Source organism: Mirounga angustirostris, unplaced genomic scaffold (assembly GCF_029215605.1).
Source record: "Mirounga angustirostris isolate CCGP_5_RB_7025 unplaced genomic scaffold, mMirAng1.0.hap1 SCAF_11, whole genome shotgun sequence".
Classification (NCBI taxonomy): Eukaryota; Metazoa; Chordata; class Mammalia; order Carnivora; family Phocidae; genus Mirounga; species Mirounga angustirostris.
The window spans coordinates 80,457,691-80,475,397 of NW_026991719.1; the positions used below are offsets into that span (position 1 = coordinate 80,457,691).

Below are 17,707 nucleotides of genomic sequence, written 5' to 3' on the forward strand. Positions count from 1 at the left end.
CATTAGGATGTGGATGAAGTCACATGTACATGCTTCATGGCCCTGCCCAGTAGAGAACCCCAGTTTACTCCATCTCTATGAAAGAAATTATCCAAAATCAAGGCTGGAGACGTAAGCAGAGTCCAGACCATTAAATGTCTGTGTTGTCACCATAAGTAGCTTTGATTTTATAGACAATAGAAATGAAAGGATTTTAAGCAGGGGAAAGATTATCCCCAGATTTGCGTCTTAGAAAGAGCACCTTGAAGGCAATGAATTGGAGGCAAAGAAACCAGTTAGAATTCTAATGCAACAGTAAAAGTTGTTGCAACTAAGGCAGTGGCAATTGAGAATGGAGAGAACAGAATTGGAGAGATAATTCAGAGGCAAAATTGACTGGATTTAATAATTGATTAGGCATGGGATGAACAAGAAAGAAAAAACTAAGGATCATTTGGAGATTTCCATTCTTTTTTTTTTTTTCAAAGATTTTATTTATTTATTCATGAGAGACAGAGAGAGAGAGGCAGAGGGAGAAGCAGGCTCCCAAGGAGCAGGGAGCCTGATGTGGGACTCGATCCCAGGACCCTGGGATCGTGACCTGAGCCAAAGGCAGACGCTTAACCATCTGAGCCACCCAGGTGCCCTGGAGATTTCCATTCTAAAGACTAATCATCGTGTCATTTAATGAGGGAGATAATACAGAAAGAAAAGTATGTTTGGAAGGGAAGATAATTAATTCAGTTTGAGATGTGTGATATTAGAAGTGCTTATGAAATATCCAAGTGAAGAGATCCAACAGGTTAGAGAGACACATGGGTCTAGAGCCCTAAGAGAACAGCCTGGATTTGAGACCTCTTAGAGACCTAAACTAAGCTTTAATGGTAAACATAGGGAGGAAAGAATGGCTTTGAAGGATGTAAGAATTTAGAATCCACAAAATTTGGTGACTGATTAGATCAAGGGAATACGAAAAAGAGAGGGGAGTCAGGGACAAACCTCAGTTTTCTGGTTTGGGATCCTGGTTGGATGATGGTTCCACTGTTATGGACTGAACTGTGCCCTTCACCCTACTAAACTCATATGTTGAAGCCCTAATACTCATTATCTTAGAATGTAACTGTATTTGGAGATAGGGCTTTTAAAGAGGTAATTAAGTAAAAATAAGGTCATATGCATGGGCCCTAGTCCAATAAGACTGTTGTCCTCATAAGAAGAAATTAGGACATGCATAGAGAGAGAATGCCATGTGAACATGAAGAAGACCATCTACAAAGCAAGGAGAGAGGTCTCAGTATAAAGCAACTCTGCTGACACCTTGATCTTGGACTTCCAGCCTCTAGAGCTGTGAGAATATAAATTTCTGTTGTTTATGCCACCTAGTCTGTGCTACTTTGTTATGGTACCTCTAGAAAACTAATATAACCACCAAGCAAGATTAAGAATATGGAGGAGAGTAGGTTGGGAAAAGGAGGTTTCAAAAGAAGAAGTTTTATGTGGGACATGTTGAGTTTGAGGTTTCTGAGGTACATCCAGGTAGAGATATTCAAATGCTTTGAAATTCAGGAGATAGAAAGGGATTATAGATACAGATTTAGAAATCATTGATATGCAGCTGACACTTTAAACTATAGGAGTGGGTGAGGTCATCTAAGAAGAGTATATAGAGTTAGAATATAATCAAGATAGAACCATAAGGAATATTAACATTAAAGAACAGACTGAGGAAGAGAATTCAGGGAAGGAAAATAATCAGAGAGATAGGATGAAGAGAGAGAGAAAAAATGTATCATTAATCTTTTAATCTGGTTTTTAATTGTAATTAGTTGAGTACATATTGATCTCAGTCCTCAAAAAGTTTTATCATAATGGAGGAGGCAGTACCTTATTCATTTCTGAATCTCCAAGACCAAGTACAGTGCCTGACATTTAATATCCCTGCAATAAATATTTGTTAAAACAAGTGGAATTGAAATCAGGACTTCATTCCTTTTTTGTTTTGTTTGCTTATTTCTGGAGTGTGCAGCATGTGTTGCCACTGATATTTTAAGTTCATAGTGAAAAATCATTTCAATGTGTCCTAGGTTTGGTCCCCTTCCAAGCTAACCCCCAGGACAATAGTTTTCATTATAACCTTCTGTCTTTGCCATTCTGGATGGAATTCTGTGCACAGAAGTTATATACATATATGGGTATATCTATGTAACAAATCACAGCACAGGAGCCCCCCGGGCTCCCTCAGGCTCTGGTATGACATATTTGAGCCATATAAATTCAGCTTCTCCTCTGGCATCTGTTAGCTGACTCACTTGCAACTCCACCTCAGCAGTGGTCTCTCAGTCCTCTCAAAGCAGGAAGAGTACTGTGTGCTGAGAGAGCATGGCAAAGAATCCTCCAGAGAACTGTGAGGACTGTCACATTCTAAATGTAAGTTGATTCATATTTTTTCCCTTTTGAGCAGAAGCATGGTTTCACAGATTTATCGTATCGCAATGTGAACATTAGAAAGTGAAATCAAAGGTGACTTTGAAGTATGGCTTGCTATTTTAAGAGCTATTGTGTATTGTTTTATTCTCTCTGTTCTTTGCTTAGGCAGAAGCTTTTAAATCCAAGAAGATATGTAAATCACTTAAGATTTGTGGATTGGTGTTTGGTATCCTGGCCCTAACTCTAATTGTCCTGTTTTGGGGGGGCAAGCACTTCTGGCCGGAGACACCCAAAAAAGTAAGTAAATGCACATTAATATCTAATGCTTCTGTTTTGAGTTTGATTGAATTTAATTAGTGCTTGACATGTATATTACTCTGAAATGAAAATCATTAAGTCCCTTTTGCATATATTTTCTGGTGGTATGAAAAACTGAATCAAGATTTTGCTTTCTTTTATTTGCCTAATTATTTTGGTAAGGGAAAAATATGTTTTCTGTATTTCAGTTAGTAGTAATAGGAGTAGAATTACACACTTTTTAATAATGCTCGGCTTTAAGAAGTTAAGACTCCTCCTAGAAGCAAATTTTTACTGTAAGAAAAAAATACTTTTCATCTTTCTTTCAATTATCTGGGCAGAAGCTGATGGAAAGTAATTATACCACCACATAAGAAGAAATCACCAGAAATGGCAGCAAAGGATTTTCAGGGATTATGTTTCTGACTTAACGCATCTGCTCTGAGGACAGGCAGCTAACTCCTTTTCAGAAGAAGCAATTCTCATACATGACTTCACATGTATTTATGACTTAAAAACAAACAAAAAAAAAACTAGAGCTTTTTGGCTCCTCACCAGCCACAATTGTCACTGACCCACTGAGATAGTAATGCCACAAGGTAGAAACAAGTCATTAATCACAGGTACCTCCGAAAGCTTCTGATAGCGAGATCATTTGGTATACCTAGGTGGCCACTGTAGTTGATATTAGTGTACCTTAATGTTATGATTACTCCCAGACTCACATGCAATAAGCAAGTTTAGATGTGACCCAAAGAAAATCATAGTTCCTTGATGCTAACAATTTCCATTTAAGAGATAAGTAATAAATGTACAAGCTACAAGGTATGTAGATGGTTTTCTGTCTTTGCCACATTTTTCTCTCTGCATGTGGGTTGTTGTTACTTTTGCTATTAATTTGTTATCATGAGATGCTCATTTCTATTTCATAACAGATGTAGGAAGAGAAGGGCATATATCCAGGAGGGAGAATGAGAGACAAGAAGAAAATGGGTTAGCATGGACTACTGAGAGCCAAAGGACTGATAGGAGCAGAGAGGAAAGAATATGGATAGATGAAAAAGGAGAGGCAAAGGAGAGAAAATAGAAAATTAACTGAACAAGTGTCCAAAAGAAAACAGAGAAATAAGGCATAGTTACCCTTGGATTCTTCACCTCTATTGCCATACCCAGTTTCATTTAGTCCCAGAGGCTATCTTATCAAGTTTAAATAGGAAGGAGAATGAAAAGCAAAGCAGCCCATCTTGTTGGTTCACCTTTTTATTTACACCTTGTTCCAGAAAGGATTTCAGGCATCACCCAATGCCTATAGTTATCCATTTCTCTCATTCTCTCTCTCTCCCCTCTCTCTCCCTCCTTCTCTCTCTCTCTCTCTCTCTCTCGCTCTCATCTCTTGCACTGTGCCCTGCTTCTGAACTACTTTCTGTTCACATTTCTTTCTAGAGAATCCACCTATATTCAGGCTATCAAGGTGGACAAAGAAATAGAGATCAGGAAGGAAACAGCAAATGAATAAAAGTGCCAAAATGCCTTCCAATCCAATTGGGCTACCACTTAGCCAATTCCCTAGGTAATGTGCTGCCCCACAAATTGAATATTATTGGATCCTTTAGACAATTATAGGTGAGTTAGAGGACAATAACCCCTTTTGTTCTCCATGGTCATAATGTACTTAACTGAGTGTGGTAGGTAGCTAGCCCTTTTGACCACCTGTGCAAGCATGACTAAACATGGGGCCAGATGGCCTTTCTTGTTTTATTGTAGCTGTTGGTACTGCAAATGCTATTTTGAAGTTTATGTGTTTTTCTAAACTTTCAATGTTATTTGCTTCAGTGCAACTATAAATGACTAAGTAAGACCTTGCTTTTATCTTGCAAGGTGCCAAACTCACTAACAGGGCCCATGGTTCCCTCTGCTTCCGTATTATATCATCTTTGCTTCTCACGTCAGTTCCCTTTTTAATGCATTATAAGGAACAATTCTGTGATTCCTCAAACCAAAAGTAAAACCTATTCAGTGCATGCACAGAAGAGGTGGGGTACGCTACCAAATAAAGTTTATCAAGAATCAAATCACTCACGAAGTAATCCATCTTGGGATGTGCTTTTCAGCAAAGGGATTCTCAGAAATGAACAAAATTATTGCAAAGTAATCTGGTAAAAGACAATAGGTGTCTCCTAGGTAAACTTTTTCCACCATGAACAAAGGTTATTTGTTCCCCATTCCAACTGGGGAGTTGCAATTTATAGTCTTTGATATTTAAGTCCTGGCCTTCACCACAAGACCAGGCTGGGTCCATTGAAAACTAAAGAACCAGCTGGAGATGTGAATGCTTCCCTCAGTCTACCACTACCTTCAATTCCCAGACAAAGAGTCCAAGAGACCATCTATGTTTCCAATGGCTAAGATTGCCAATAAGTCTGCCTTGGAGCTGACTTATGAATCCTGGGAAGAGAAAAGTAGTCAGATTAGTCTTGGGTAAAGATTTGCAAAAGAAAAGGATCCAGGCATCTTGCACAAATTAAAGACTCTCCCCTTAAGAGTATGGCCTAGCAAGAAATAACAGCAGATTAAAATCCAGGCTCTTCTGGACTTTCCTTTACAACCTATGGGACCTGTGGGGACCATGGGGCCCTTGGTGGACAGAATTGTTGATGCTGTTGTGCTTATGGATGGAGAGATTTGTTGCTCTCCTGGGGCTTCCTCCAAGCTCTTAGTGTTTGCTCCTCTAGCCTCCATCATATCTCCTTTTTATTTCGTTTTTTTGACATCTGTTTAAAGTAAATAGTATTTACTTAACGTCTTACATCTGGTGTTGACATTTCCATGCCAGTAAGTCGTTCTTTTCCTTCTATTACCTCCCACCTTGGTGTATACAAAAGATCCAGATTCCTGATCCCAAAGTGGGAGTAAGACATGCTTGATTACCTTTCCTCACCTCAGGCTTGAGCACACGTGCACGCATGCATACACACACACACACACACACACACACACACAAACACACACACACACTCCAGAAACAGAAAGGCATCAAAATGAAGTGAAACAAAAGGGATTAACTCTGGGGTAGCTGCTGCACTCCCTTATAGGCTACAGACCCCTAACCCACAACCACATATAGGAGCCACTTGAGCTGAATGAAAGCCAGACCATCAAATTCTGTATTCAGCTTTCTCAACTAAGCGGAAGGGACCTATTCAGTCCCAGAGATTTTGAGAGCACATCACAATGAGGTTCCACTTCCAGGCAGTGACTGCTCAGGGATATTTGAAGCCAATTCCCTAGAGGAACATTCTTCTTTAAACCTCCCTGCATTACACATTTAACTTGAAACAATTAGAAGCCAACTCCCCAGCTAATTAATCCAACATGGAAAAAACAAGTCATAAAAATCCCAGCCTTTAAACCAACAATTTATAGATGCAGCACAGACCTTATAACCTATCCCCTCTAACCCTTTGAAGAATGAGGCAGAAAGATGATAATTTAAATAAATGAAATTCTGCCCTTCCTGCCATATCTAGGAACTGTCTGGTGACTTTAGGGCTCTTTAGAAACCGTAAGTCTTAAGGCCACACAGCAATCAACAGATTACTGGGAGCATCTTCATAACTCCTACATACTATCAGAATGACAAGAGAAGTGGTAGGGATAGGTGGGCATCCTTCTGCCCTCTCCCCCCAACCTCAACTACAAATAATCATTAAGACAGCCTCACCCAGGTTTGCAAGCCCAATTATCATCGTAGGCTAGAAATCCTTTGCTTAGAAAAAACATTTCCTTGCTAAGTCTGGATCCAGCTTTCCTGGGCCTGTTTCTCTAATGCTAGCATTGGCCAGAGACCCACTTTCTTCTTCTTCTACTCCTTTTCTTAGCACACAATTGATAAAACTCTCCTTCCTGAGTTCCCTGGGCTTTCCTACACAGCAGTTTGGTGGATAAAATGTGGGTCTGGAGAAGCATTCATACCCTCAAGGAAAAAGTTGGAGTTGTAGCTGAAATCTCTTTAGCAGAGGGACTGAGCTTCTCCAGATGGTGCCACATCGGCATTTTAAAAAAGAAGACTTCTCTTCATTTCATTTTCCTCCCAAACCATTGCAGGAGCAAAGTCCATCCTCACACAAACAGCAACTCTCACTGGGCCAACTTTTGCTCTGAGCTATTGGGAGGCAGCCCCAATTATGTGTACCAGGACTCTGGCTACTGTGGGCACATTCTTATTCAGTCCCTTCATTCTCCTAAGGCAGCATTTGCTGAGCAACTTACATGGCACCAGCAAGGGAAACCTGGGTCCTCAAAGGGAGCTGTCTTTCAGCCACTGAGAGTGGCATTGGGGCTGTATAAGGAAAGCAGCCAGGTGATTAACAGGTAGTAGCAGTCTGATCATCAACCTAACAGGTGTTAGCCCAAATCTGAGCAGAACTAATTTTGTCAACTACTCAACATTGCATCTGGCAAGGCATGGGAGATAAAGATGGGAACTGAAACTCCAGAGAAACTTGGTGACTTGCCCAAGGTCACACAGCTTTTAAGTGGCAAAGTTGAGGCTAGGACTAGAACATGGTCTAAGGATTCTTTCTACTGTTCTTATGTTGCATTTAAGAATAAGGGGTGGTGGGGACAGTGGGCATGGGATAACTTCCAGCCAACTTGAGTCTATAGATGAAAGAAATGGTTTTTTTCTTGTTGAAAAAGAGGAATGTCTGTGCTGCTTATGCCAATTTTTTTCAGGGCTGAGAACTGGTGATTGAAGATGCAGAAGTCCAACTTTGCATAAGAAACAATCTGTCTGCTCTGTGTTGGTAAAGAAATACCCAGAGGCCCTTTAATTCCCACAGGCTAGGTTGGTAATAAAATGGTACAATGCATTCTCTTCCCTTCCTTCCAGCCTAACACCTGCTAGCCAGCTATTCTGAGCATGTATTTCACCTTTGGAGAGTGTACCTCATAAACAGACAGTAAAGGATGAAGGTGGAGAGAAGAGCAGCTAGATTAATCACGGGCTTCAAGAGGCAAACCTAAGCCAAATGTCCTCAAATCCCTTTTAGGAAAGGCTAAAGGTACTTGCCCCCAGAACAGATCCATCACACTGAGGTCTCTGGCAACATTACTTTTTATAAAAAGCCTTCTTTTCTACTCTCAGAGATTGCCACAGACTGAGGCAAGAAACAGGGAAAATTGTGAAAGGGGGATGTTAGGGCTCATTTGCTACCTGAGTGGAGGCTTTAACTGGATTGAGGAAAGAATTCCTGGGCAGGGAAGAGAAATGAGTTTTTTGCTCCATGTTTTCTCAGTGTGCTCTTCTTACATCTCTCACTGCCTGAACTGAATCACATATCTATTTCATTTCACATCTGAGTCATATTCCACTCCATAGGCTTCCCTGTCCCACTCCAGTGTTCTGGTCCTTATAATTAAGAGCAGCCCTACATGTGGGTAGAATAGGAACCTATTTGAGTTGTGCTGGAAGGATGCCCTTGCCTCCAAAATATCTCTTATTCCTGGTGTCATTCTTCTTAAAATCCATCATTAGTAATTCATTCCTTAGAATTAAGTATTGCACTCATTTTTTAAGAGACAAATACCCATCCCGATCATCTTAGTGTGAAATCATGTGTCAAATTGATTTCTTCTTTGACATAAGGGACCTGGCACTCCATGAGATTCCAAGATGTCTAGACAGGAGACAAAGGGATAGAGGGAGATGGGAAGAAGGGGAAGGACTAAGAAGGTACAAAGTGAACAGGATATGAAAAGAACTAGGTTCCCTAGAAACACCAACTTTCCCCATTTGCCAACTTGACAGACGTGTACTCCTCATCACACTCTGTCCTTGCTCTGTCCTTCTTGAAGTAAAGCTGAGTTGGGGGGCAGTGTGAGATGAGCTACTGAGAGCCCAGCCATACCTCTCTCAGGCCAGTCATCCTCTCTCTGCTTTAGTTAGTGCCTGGAAAGGACAAAACCATTTATTCCTTCCTCTCCAGAAAGACCCTCAGCCCCTGAGCCAGTGAGCTTAGTAGAGAGAAAAGTATTTCTGAGGCCAAAGTCATGAGCTCAGTCTTCATATGGGCCAGTGGAACTTGCATAGCCATTAGCCAGGCAATGTGCTCCACAGGGACCTGGGCGAGACAGTATGTCTGGATTTGCTCAAACCCATCCCCAAACAGTCCAAAGTGGGCCACAGGCATCATCTTCCTAGACAAGGACAGTCTGTTCTAAAAGGACACCTTTGATAGTAGAATTCCATCTGGGTGAATATATAGCTTTCCACCCCCACCCCTTATCCAGGATTCACATATAAATGAAGTCTTTCTGATCTCACTCCATTTAGCTGTCTATCACTGCTTTAAAAAAAAAAAAAAAAAAAGCCAAGAAGCTGGTTAGTGGATACAATCAGAATTGACCCCTTCTCCTCCATCAAAACAAAAAACAAAACTAAACTAAACAAAAAACCAAAAAACCTCTTTGAAGGAATGTTGAAAGTAATCAAGATCTGCTGAGCTTGGCAGTTTCCAATAGTTTTCATCTAGCAAGGTGTCCAAATGAAGTGCATTGCCAACAGTGCAGGAAAACTCATTCCACAGAAGTACACTGAAATTCTAAATGTCACCAGTATGGTTCCATAGTCTTCTACTAATGATTGAAAATACAGCCTCTATTTTTCTTTTGCCCAGGTAGGCAGCATTCCAACATCCCCTAGTCTCTAACCTCATTTTTCCATGCAATAATCCATCAGTAGTGTTACTGATGAAACAAACACCTCACCCCACCCCCAATGACTAGTAGTGTCGACATTTGTCTCAACAATGGATAGTATTTCTGAAGAAATTCCCTCCTTTTGGGAGATCTGACAAGACCAGATCTGAAGTAGATGCCTCTGTCCTCTACTTAGGTCAGGCTGACTGAGAGTTCAATTTGTTGCCATAGGTAGAAGTTTCTCAAGCTGGCTGCAGAGCTGGAATTGAGGACATATTTATAACTAGAAGCAAATAACAAGCCTAAAGGAATTTGTTTGCTACCTGTCACAAACCAGGCCAGACTTCCTGAGTTAACTGCAGTGGCTGGAAGGTTGTAAATACCATTTTCCTTCCCCTTTTAAAGTATGGTTTCTTAAAAGACATTGCCAATGTTCAAAATGTCTCTTTATGAAGATGAGAATTTGTCATTGGTAGGAAAAACTTATGTTGAATACTTAATACTTAATTGAGTACACTCAATACTTAAGCATTGGCCCTGTCCAAGGCACTGTAGAGACAAGGAGGTAAATGACATTGTCTCTTCCTATTCAGCAGTTACATAGACTTTTCACACTTGATATAACATTGTTTCTACAAACCCTTCCAACTCGTTTCTCTACTTCAGTTGTGGAAAATTTGACCAGGTTAAACTAACATTTAGTCACAGACACTGGCAGACATTAAAAAGCAACCCAACCCAGTACAAGCTCTAAAATGCTATCACTGGGAACCATATCATTAGAAAGCAACGTTGGCTCTATAGATGACTTGTTTTAGGGGGATTTTAGTTTACCCAGTTTTTTTCCTAAGGAAAAATGAGTATGATAGCAGATGGCCTCCTAAAAATAGGGATAAGACAGATTTCCACATGCCCATCAGGTCTGGCTTGGTTTATGATAGGTAGTGAATTACTTTAGGTTTGTTGTTTGTTTCTAGCTACAAATGTGTCATCAGTTATAGCTAATGGGCCTACTCCTATACTGGGACACTTGATGGGACTGGTCCTCTTGGTCCTAAGAAAAAAATTGTCACTTTTAGAGGGCCGGAGAGAGTCTGGGGTTTTGCTGCAACCACTCAAGAATGACCTGATAAGAAGCCTTTCCAAGGCACTGTTCTTGGAAGATACCATATTACTTAGTGCGGGGCACTTGACACAGTTGCTGAATTCTATATACAGGAGAACTTGAAGCCAACTGAATTAGGTTTGGAAAACAGAACGCAGGAATAAACTGAGTGGGTTTGATTAGCCCATAAAAGAGAAGGTCAGGGGAAGGCAATAAATGTTTCCTGGAGTTGAAAGGGAAAAAGGACGCAATTGAGGTCAGGGTAAGACTATTACCTAATACTGGCCAAGGAGAATGGTCTTCAGATTCTAAAAAAGACAGACCCAAGACTATTGAGGTAATATTAAAGCCCTGGATAGATAAGGAAATAAAGAGCAATACCTAAGCATTCTAAATGTGTTCAAATCTTTTTCTCAGCCCCAGTGAATTTCAGGGAGAGAGAGGGGGTGAGCACTTGGAAAGGAAGTGGTAACTTAAAGAAGCAGCATCAGTTTAACATAAGGGGAAAATACTTTACAGGCTGGTTTGCAAAAATATCATTTGCTATTTAGTCCAGGCTGCCAAGAAAACTGTTGGAATTTTAGTGATTAGTTCAGCAACTTAGGTTGAATACAAAATACCGGCTCTGAAGGGATCCCCATATCAGCTCCGGTGCCAAAAAGCACCTCACTTTAATCTTGAGTCTCAGAGAAATCCCAGTGGTAAGCTGCTGAGATGGCACCTCACCACAAAAGCTCCAGAAAGAGAAGGTGCCCCAAATATTATGCAATTAAAGTGTCTTATGAAGGGACACACCGAGTATCTTAGAGCTTGTTTTCCTCTGTTATTCCAGACATATGACATGGAGCACACTTTCTACAGCAATGGAGAGAAGAAGAAGATTTACATGGAAATTGATCCTGTGACCAGAACTGAAATATTTAGAAGTGGAAATGGCACTGATGAAACTTTGGAAGTACATGACTTTAAAAATGTAAGTTGGATATTCCCCCTCTCAAGGGTTCCCACTTAAAATATTAGAACATTTTAGTCAAGTTAAAAATAGCCTTAAGGCTCCACTTAATTTATAAGACAAAGCTTTCCTTTGAATTCAGATTTTGCCATCCTGGGGCCTTAACGGATCAGGGAACTCATTAACTTTGGCTATTTCAGGAAGTTTTGTTTTGTTTTGTTTTGTTTGTCTGTTTATAGGGTTACACTGGCATCTACTTTGTAGGTCTTCAAAAATGCTTCATCAAAACTCAGATTAAAGTGATTCCTGAATTTTCTGAACCAGAGGAGGAAATAGATGAGGTACGTAAGAATATTAATAGTGGTAGGAAAAGCCATCATTTATTGGGTGTTAACTATGTGCCAGATATTGTACTAAATGCTTTACTCTCATTTGATTCTCACAATGACCCTATAGGTAGGTGCTATCATTATCCCCATTTTCCCATGTGGAAACTTGGTTCAGAACCAAAAAGTGACTTGCCCAAGGTCACACGGTGATGAGCAGATTGGGATCTTGAACTCAGGCCTTTCAAAAAACTAAAGTTCATGCTGTTAGGTGCACAACTGTACTTTTATACGTGGGTAGCCTTTAACATTATGTACATTTGCTTCCAAACCAAAGTTCTAGTTAAGAGGGGTAAGTTGGAGGAACAGAAACAATCCTGCTTAAAGATAAAGTCTTAAAAAACAAAAGTCCCAAGACCACCTGAGATCCTTGCCACTTTATCACACTGTGGCATTCACTCATTTTAAAAATTTTAGTTCATTCACTTTACCATTGTATGTTGGGCTGCTAATGGAATAATCTGCATTTAACCTCACTTGGAAAGGCAAAAGCAAAGAAGGTGAGAACTACAGTGTAATACAAATTCTCTGAAAACATAATGCCAGGCCAGGGTAAGGTAACCTAAGATACTGGTGCAATCACTAAATGGCCCCCGAAAGCCTAGTGGGAGATGGAGGATTATGGCCTAAAACACAGCCACCACTAAAGCCCTTCAAGCTCTTAATGTTTCCCTGATACTCTGTCTGTAACTAAAGTGTGTTGCTATCAGTGAAGCAATAAGGCGAACCTTAGCTAAGGCCATCTTGTGGCAACACATTCCCCCTGTAGCCAGAAGAAACAAATGTTTGTTTGGTTTGTTTGGCTTTGTTTTAGTGTTTAATTGGCAAATCTAAAATGAAATTATGGCAATGGCACAGTGGTCTCTCTATATACTGTAAAGACCTCTTTCTTCTCTCTCTCCCCCATTCTTTTTCACTATTTTCCTACATAGCTCTTTCCATTTTAATTCTCGCCTACCCATTTATCTTTTGCTTTTGCTTTTGCTTTTCTTATTGTGGGGGCGAGGGAGGGTGAGGTGGGATAGGGAGCACTTTATCCTTTCCTTTACCCAAGTCTCAGAGCTATCATTGGTTCTCCCAGACATGCCACTGGTCTCCTTATGGCCAGAAAAATTACAGGCCTTAGTTACTAGAATTTCCAAGAAAAAGAAGAAGCTTTCCCAAAGATGATGCTCTGCTCTCAAGGCCTATGGTAGTGAAAAATTTTGGAGATTTTTTTAAAAATAAGCATAAATTCAATGCATCTGAGGAACAGAGCTTCCAGGATATTAGAAATTGCTGCAGGAGGCAAGGGTAAGATGAAAGGAAAATCAATAGGATAAAAAGGTACTATATGCTGCTTTTTACAGAAAATAATGTAAACATTTGAGTAGGGCCAGCCAGCAATTAAAGCCCTAAACTAAAACAACAAGATTAATTTTTCTGAAAAGATAAAGGCAAAGGCTCATAATGTCTCATTTTGGCCCTAATTTATTCCTCAATTTTGCCATATCTTTTAAATAACATAAGTATTTATCTCGTGATAGTGAGATTACTTTACCTTCAGAAAATCCATATATGTGTGTATATATATATATTCATTCAGGCTACAGACTTTTTTATGAAATAAGTTTGTGGTTCTGGATGACAAAACCCCTCTTATTCTATAGTTTTCACCACTGTATCTATGGTTTGTGCATGCTAAACATGCAGAGTAGTTATATAAATAGCCTTGATTTTGCTAACAAAGCTAGTCAGCATACCAACCTCCTTTTTTCTACAGTCCCTTTCAATGCATCCCAAGGTCTTTACAGACTCAAGGGCAAGGGAGCTAAGACTTTTGAGTTTTAAATGACTAGGGGAAAAATTATACAAAGCCATATTTCAGAGAACAAATAAAAACACTGACATCATAAAGCTAGAAAGCAACCAAAGAGACAAGTAAAAGCCTTATTAAGAGTAGGGGAAATGTCAAGGCCTAAAAAACAAGTGAGTAAGAAGTAGGTATACAAGGTAACTACTTCCGGTATGAGAAACCAAAGAGAAGGCAGTGTTCTTGATAATATAAGAAAAAAAACTCTGTAAGACAAACTGTATATATCTAGAGTGAAAGGAGTAAAATAGTGGTAAGGCCAGTGAAGTCACAAGCTGGAGACTTGACTTTAAGACAAAAAAGACATCTTTTCTACTACAACTAGCCACCATTAACAGACAAATCTTGTAAAACCCAAATATTAGGTTCGGTTGTTATGTAATTGATCTCACCAGCTTGGACTATAAGAGTTTTTTCAGCTTGAGATCAAATCCTGTTTGTAATCTTAGTTGCAAGCCTAAAACATGCTGGCACTCACAACATCCATTTAAAAGGGCAAAAACAAATGTAAATCACTCAGGATTCCAGAAGCCCAATTAAAACATACATGGCCCAGTGGGAGGCCCAGAAAATGATGGATAGCCTTCCTAGCTGTGAGTGAAATGGTAGCAGAGAAAACTCCTGTTGCGGTAAGCAGCCTTACTGTTAGACCCCCAGAGAGGGATCAGTTGTTAACTCTCCCAAGGGCACCTACTGTATGCACATGACAGAGCTAGTTCACTGGCAGCCCTGGGATTGGAATTGTTATTCAGACTCAAAACAGAGTGTTTTCCAGTATCCCATAATGTCTCACTCATTTTATTAATTTCTCCTCCTATCCCTACCTTGAACTTACTTCTCTCAGAATGAAGAAATTACCACAACTTTTTTTGAACAGTCCGTGATTTGGGTCCCAGCAGAAAAGCCTATTGAAAACCGAGACTTTCTGAAAAATTCCAAAATTCTGGAAATTTGTGATAATGTGACCATGTATTGGATCAATCCCACTCTAATAGCAGGTATGCCTTCTTCTCCTCCTCCTTTTTCTCCTCCTCTTTCTAAAGTCAATAACAGGTTAATGTTCCCATCATTTAGAGACTACATTTCTAAGAAAACAAATGATCAGCTTATATCTTCTTAGATGAAACTGTATATGCTGACTGCCAAGGAAAGAAGGAATTTTTTACAGCCAAGTTATATATCAGATAAATTAATGCTGACAAGCTTTTAAATATCCCAGCAAAGGTAATGTCACCCTAATGTGACTAGTGATAGCAAAAATCTAATCTTTCTTTGCACATCTATATTCAGTGCAGTCAGGATACCAAACTATTCCTCAAACCATTATGTACCCAACCCAAGAACAGAGGAGAAAAGAGCCAAACAATGTCCTGTTGTCTCAAGAATGATTCTGTGTGTCAAATGGCAGCATTCCCCCCGAGAAGATAGGACAGTCACTATAATACAAATTTCTTTGTGGCTGTTTTAGGAATCACTATAAAAGTGATTGAGTGCTACAGCTCTAGAGTAGAAGAGTCCAGCTCTCAACTTCCAGTCAGCTCATAAAGAAGGCAAAGGTCTCTGGACATCTTATTTTGCCCAGCTAACAGAGAGTCCAGCCTCCCTCATTCTAGACAGCCTAGATTACCATATTACTCAAGAGAGGCCACTCTAACCAGTGCAGGCATCTACTGGTACTCTTTGGCAGCTTAAAAAAAAAAAGGTGACTAAATACAATGTGATATTCTGGACTGGATGCTAGAAATTCTGCTTCAGCATTCTTTTTCTAAAAGACATTAGTGGAAATAATGATGAAATCTGAATAAAGTCTATAGTTTACTTAATAGTATTGTACCAATGTTAATTTCTTAGTTTTCATAATTGTACCATGGTTATGTGAGATGCTAATATTAGGGGAAACTACATAAAGGGTATATAGGAATTCTGTACTACCTTTGCAACTCTTCTGTAAATGTAAGATTATTTCTAAATAGAAAGTTTTTTTTTTTTAATTTAAGACAGGAAAGAGAGGGGGAAAGGGAGGAAGACAGAGGGCACCGAATCAAATACAGCAACTAAAAAATATTTACTGGGGCGCCTGGGTGGCTCAGTTGGTTAAGCGACTGCCTTCAGCTCAGGTCATGATCCCAGGGTCCTGGGATCAAGTCCCGCATTGGGCTCCCTGCTCTGCGGGGAGCCTGCTTCTCCCTCTCCCACTCCCCCTGCTTGTGTTCCCTCTCTCGCTGTGTCTCTCTCTGTCAAATAAATAAATTAATTTAATTTAATTAAATAAATAAAAATAAAAAATAAAAAATATTTACTGAGCACCTATCATAGGTAAAATCATTATGGGAGACTCCTAGGTTCCCTGTCTTCATTTTTTAAAAGATTTTATTTATTTATTTATTTATTTAAGAGAGAGAGAGCATGTGAGCAGGGGGAGGGGCAGAGGGAGAGAGAGAGAGAATCCCAAGCAGACTCCACACCCAGCATGGAGTCCCACACAGGGCTCGATCCCAAGATTCTGAGATTATGATCCCAGCCAAAACCAAGAGTCCAACGCCCAGCTGACTGAGTCACCCAGGTGCCATCCTCATCTTTAAAATTAGGATGCTGGTAAGGCAAAGCAGTAAGTGTTTGATGCCAAATGAGCAAAGAATAGGTCTGTGTACATTAGAATAGTCAGATTTGTTTTGGGAAATCTCTTCAAAATTGCAGCTGTAGGAGTTTGGAAAAGTGGTTCATGTTTGCCTAAATGATGGCAGTGAGAAGACACAATGAAAAACTGTATTCCCAACACCATAACCCCAAGCACTTCTTTCAGGAACCATTTGCAAAGCAGGTGAATCACAACTTTGTGTTTATTACCTTAGTTTCAGAGTTACAAGACTTTGAGGAGGATGGTGAAGATCTTCACTTTCCTACCAATGAAAAAAAAGGCATTGAACAAAACGAGCAGTGGGTGGTCCCTCAAGTGAAGGTGGAAAAGACCCGCCATACCAGACAAGCAAGTGAGGAAGAACTTCCAATAAATGACTATGTGAGTTACGTTCGTATTACTCTTGTTAGAGGGATAGCAAAGAGCCCTCAAAAAACTCACTACCCCTTAGATCAAAGTCACTAAATGGAGAATGGTCATTGTTTTAACAAAAAAAAATTTAAGAAACATGGAATCCCTAAGAGGTTCATTCATAATCAATCTTGATCAATCTTGATCAGACTAAGGAATTTAACTTCTCATCAGTCCCCAACTCATGTAGTCTTGTAGTCCTTCCCTGCTTGGTGGGCCTCTTCTTGGTGAAGCTTCCCCTCCAACCCCGGTTTATTCTTCTTTCAGACTGAAAATGGAATAGAATTTGACCCCATGCTGGATGAGAGAGGTTATTGTTGTATTTACTGCCGTCGAGGCAACCGCTACTGCCGCCGCGTCTGTGAACCTTTACTAGGTTACTACCCGTATCCATACTGCTACCAAGGAGGGCGGGTTATCTGTCGTGTCATCATGCCTTGCAACTGGTGGGTGGCCCGCATGCTGGGGAGGGTCTAATGGCAAGTTTGAGCTCAAGTGCTTAAACTTCTGGCAGCCAACATATAATAAATGCATGCTATTCATATGAATTTCTGCCTATGAGGCATTTGGCTCCTAGTAGCCAGCACTCCAGAATTACTTGTAGGTAATTCCTCTCTTCATGTTCTAATAAACTTCTACATCATCATCAATGGCCTGATTGCTGCTGAACACACTGGGTAAGTGCTAAGAATGTTTCCTGCAACTGAAATGGAGCAGATCTGTCTAACATGGATGACAATGATGGAAACCGGCATTGTATCAGGTTTGAGGAGTGGAAAAGGGCAAAGCATAAGGATTCTCAAATACCGTAGTTTACTACGCTGTATTGAGAAAGTGGAAATGAGGGGCTGATGATAAACTGTCCCCATAAATGATGCATAAAAACTTGTCCTTTTGTGCGTAGCCCCAGTGTTTAATTATCTGAGAGACATATTGTGGTCTTGCTCAAGCATCTGTTAAG

General features: G+C 40.1%; 1 protein-coding gene across 1 annotated transcript; it reads left to right on the forward strand.

Moving 5' to 3' along the window:
- The first annotated feature begins 2,139 nt into the window (after positions 1-2,139).
- TNMD (tenomodulin) lies at positions 2,140-17,392 on the forward strand. The gene is made up of 7 exons (XM_045902162.1): positions 2,140-2,406; positions 2,572-2,703; positions 11,340-11,480; positions 11,699-11,800; positions 14,542-14,695; positions 16,550-16,716; positions 17,014-17,392. Exons 1-7 carry the CDS (start codon positions 2,359-2,361, stop codon positions 17,221-17,223), a joined length of 954 nt encoding a protein of 317 aa, XP_045758118.1. The 5' UTR covers positions 2,140-2,358; the 3' UTR covers positions 17,224-17,392.
- Positions 17,393-17,707: the final 315 nt, after the last annotated feature.

Coding starts and splice junctions, on each gene's coding strand:
- TNMD (XM_045902162.1), top strand. CDS start 2,359: ATGGCAAAGAATCCTCCAGAGAACTGTGAGGACTGTCACATTCTAAAT. Junction 2,407..2,571: donor AGGACTGTCACATTCTAAAT/GTAAGTTGATTC, acceptor TTCTTTGCTTAG/GCAGAAGCTTTTAAATCCAA. Junction 11,801..14,541: donor CAGAGGAGGAAATAGATGAG/GTACGTAAGAAT, acceptor TACTTCTCTCAG/AATGAAGAAATTACCACAAC.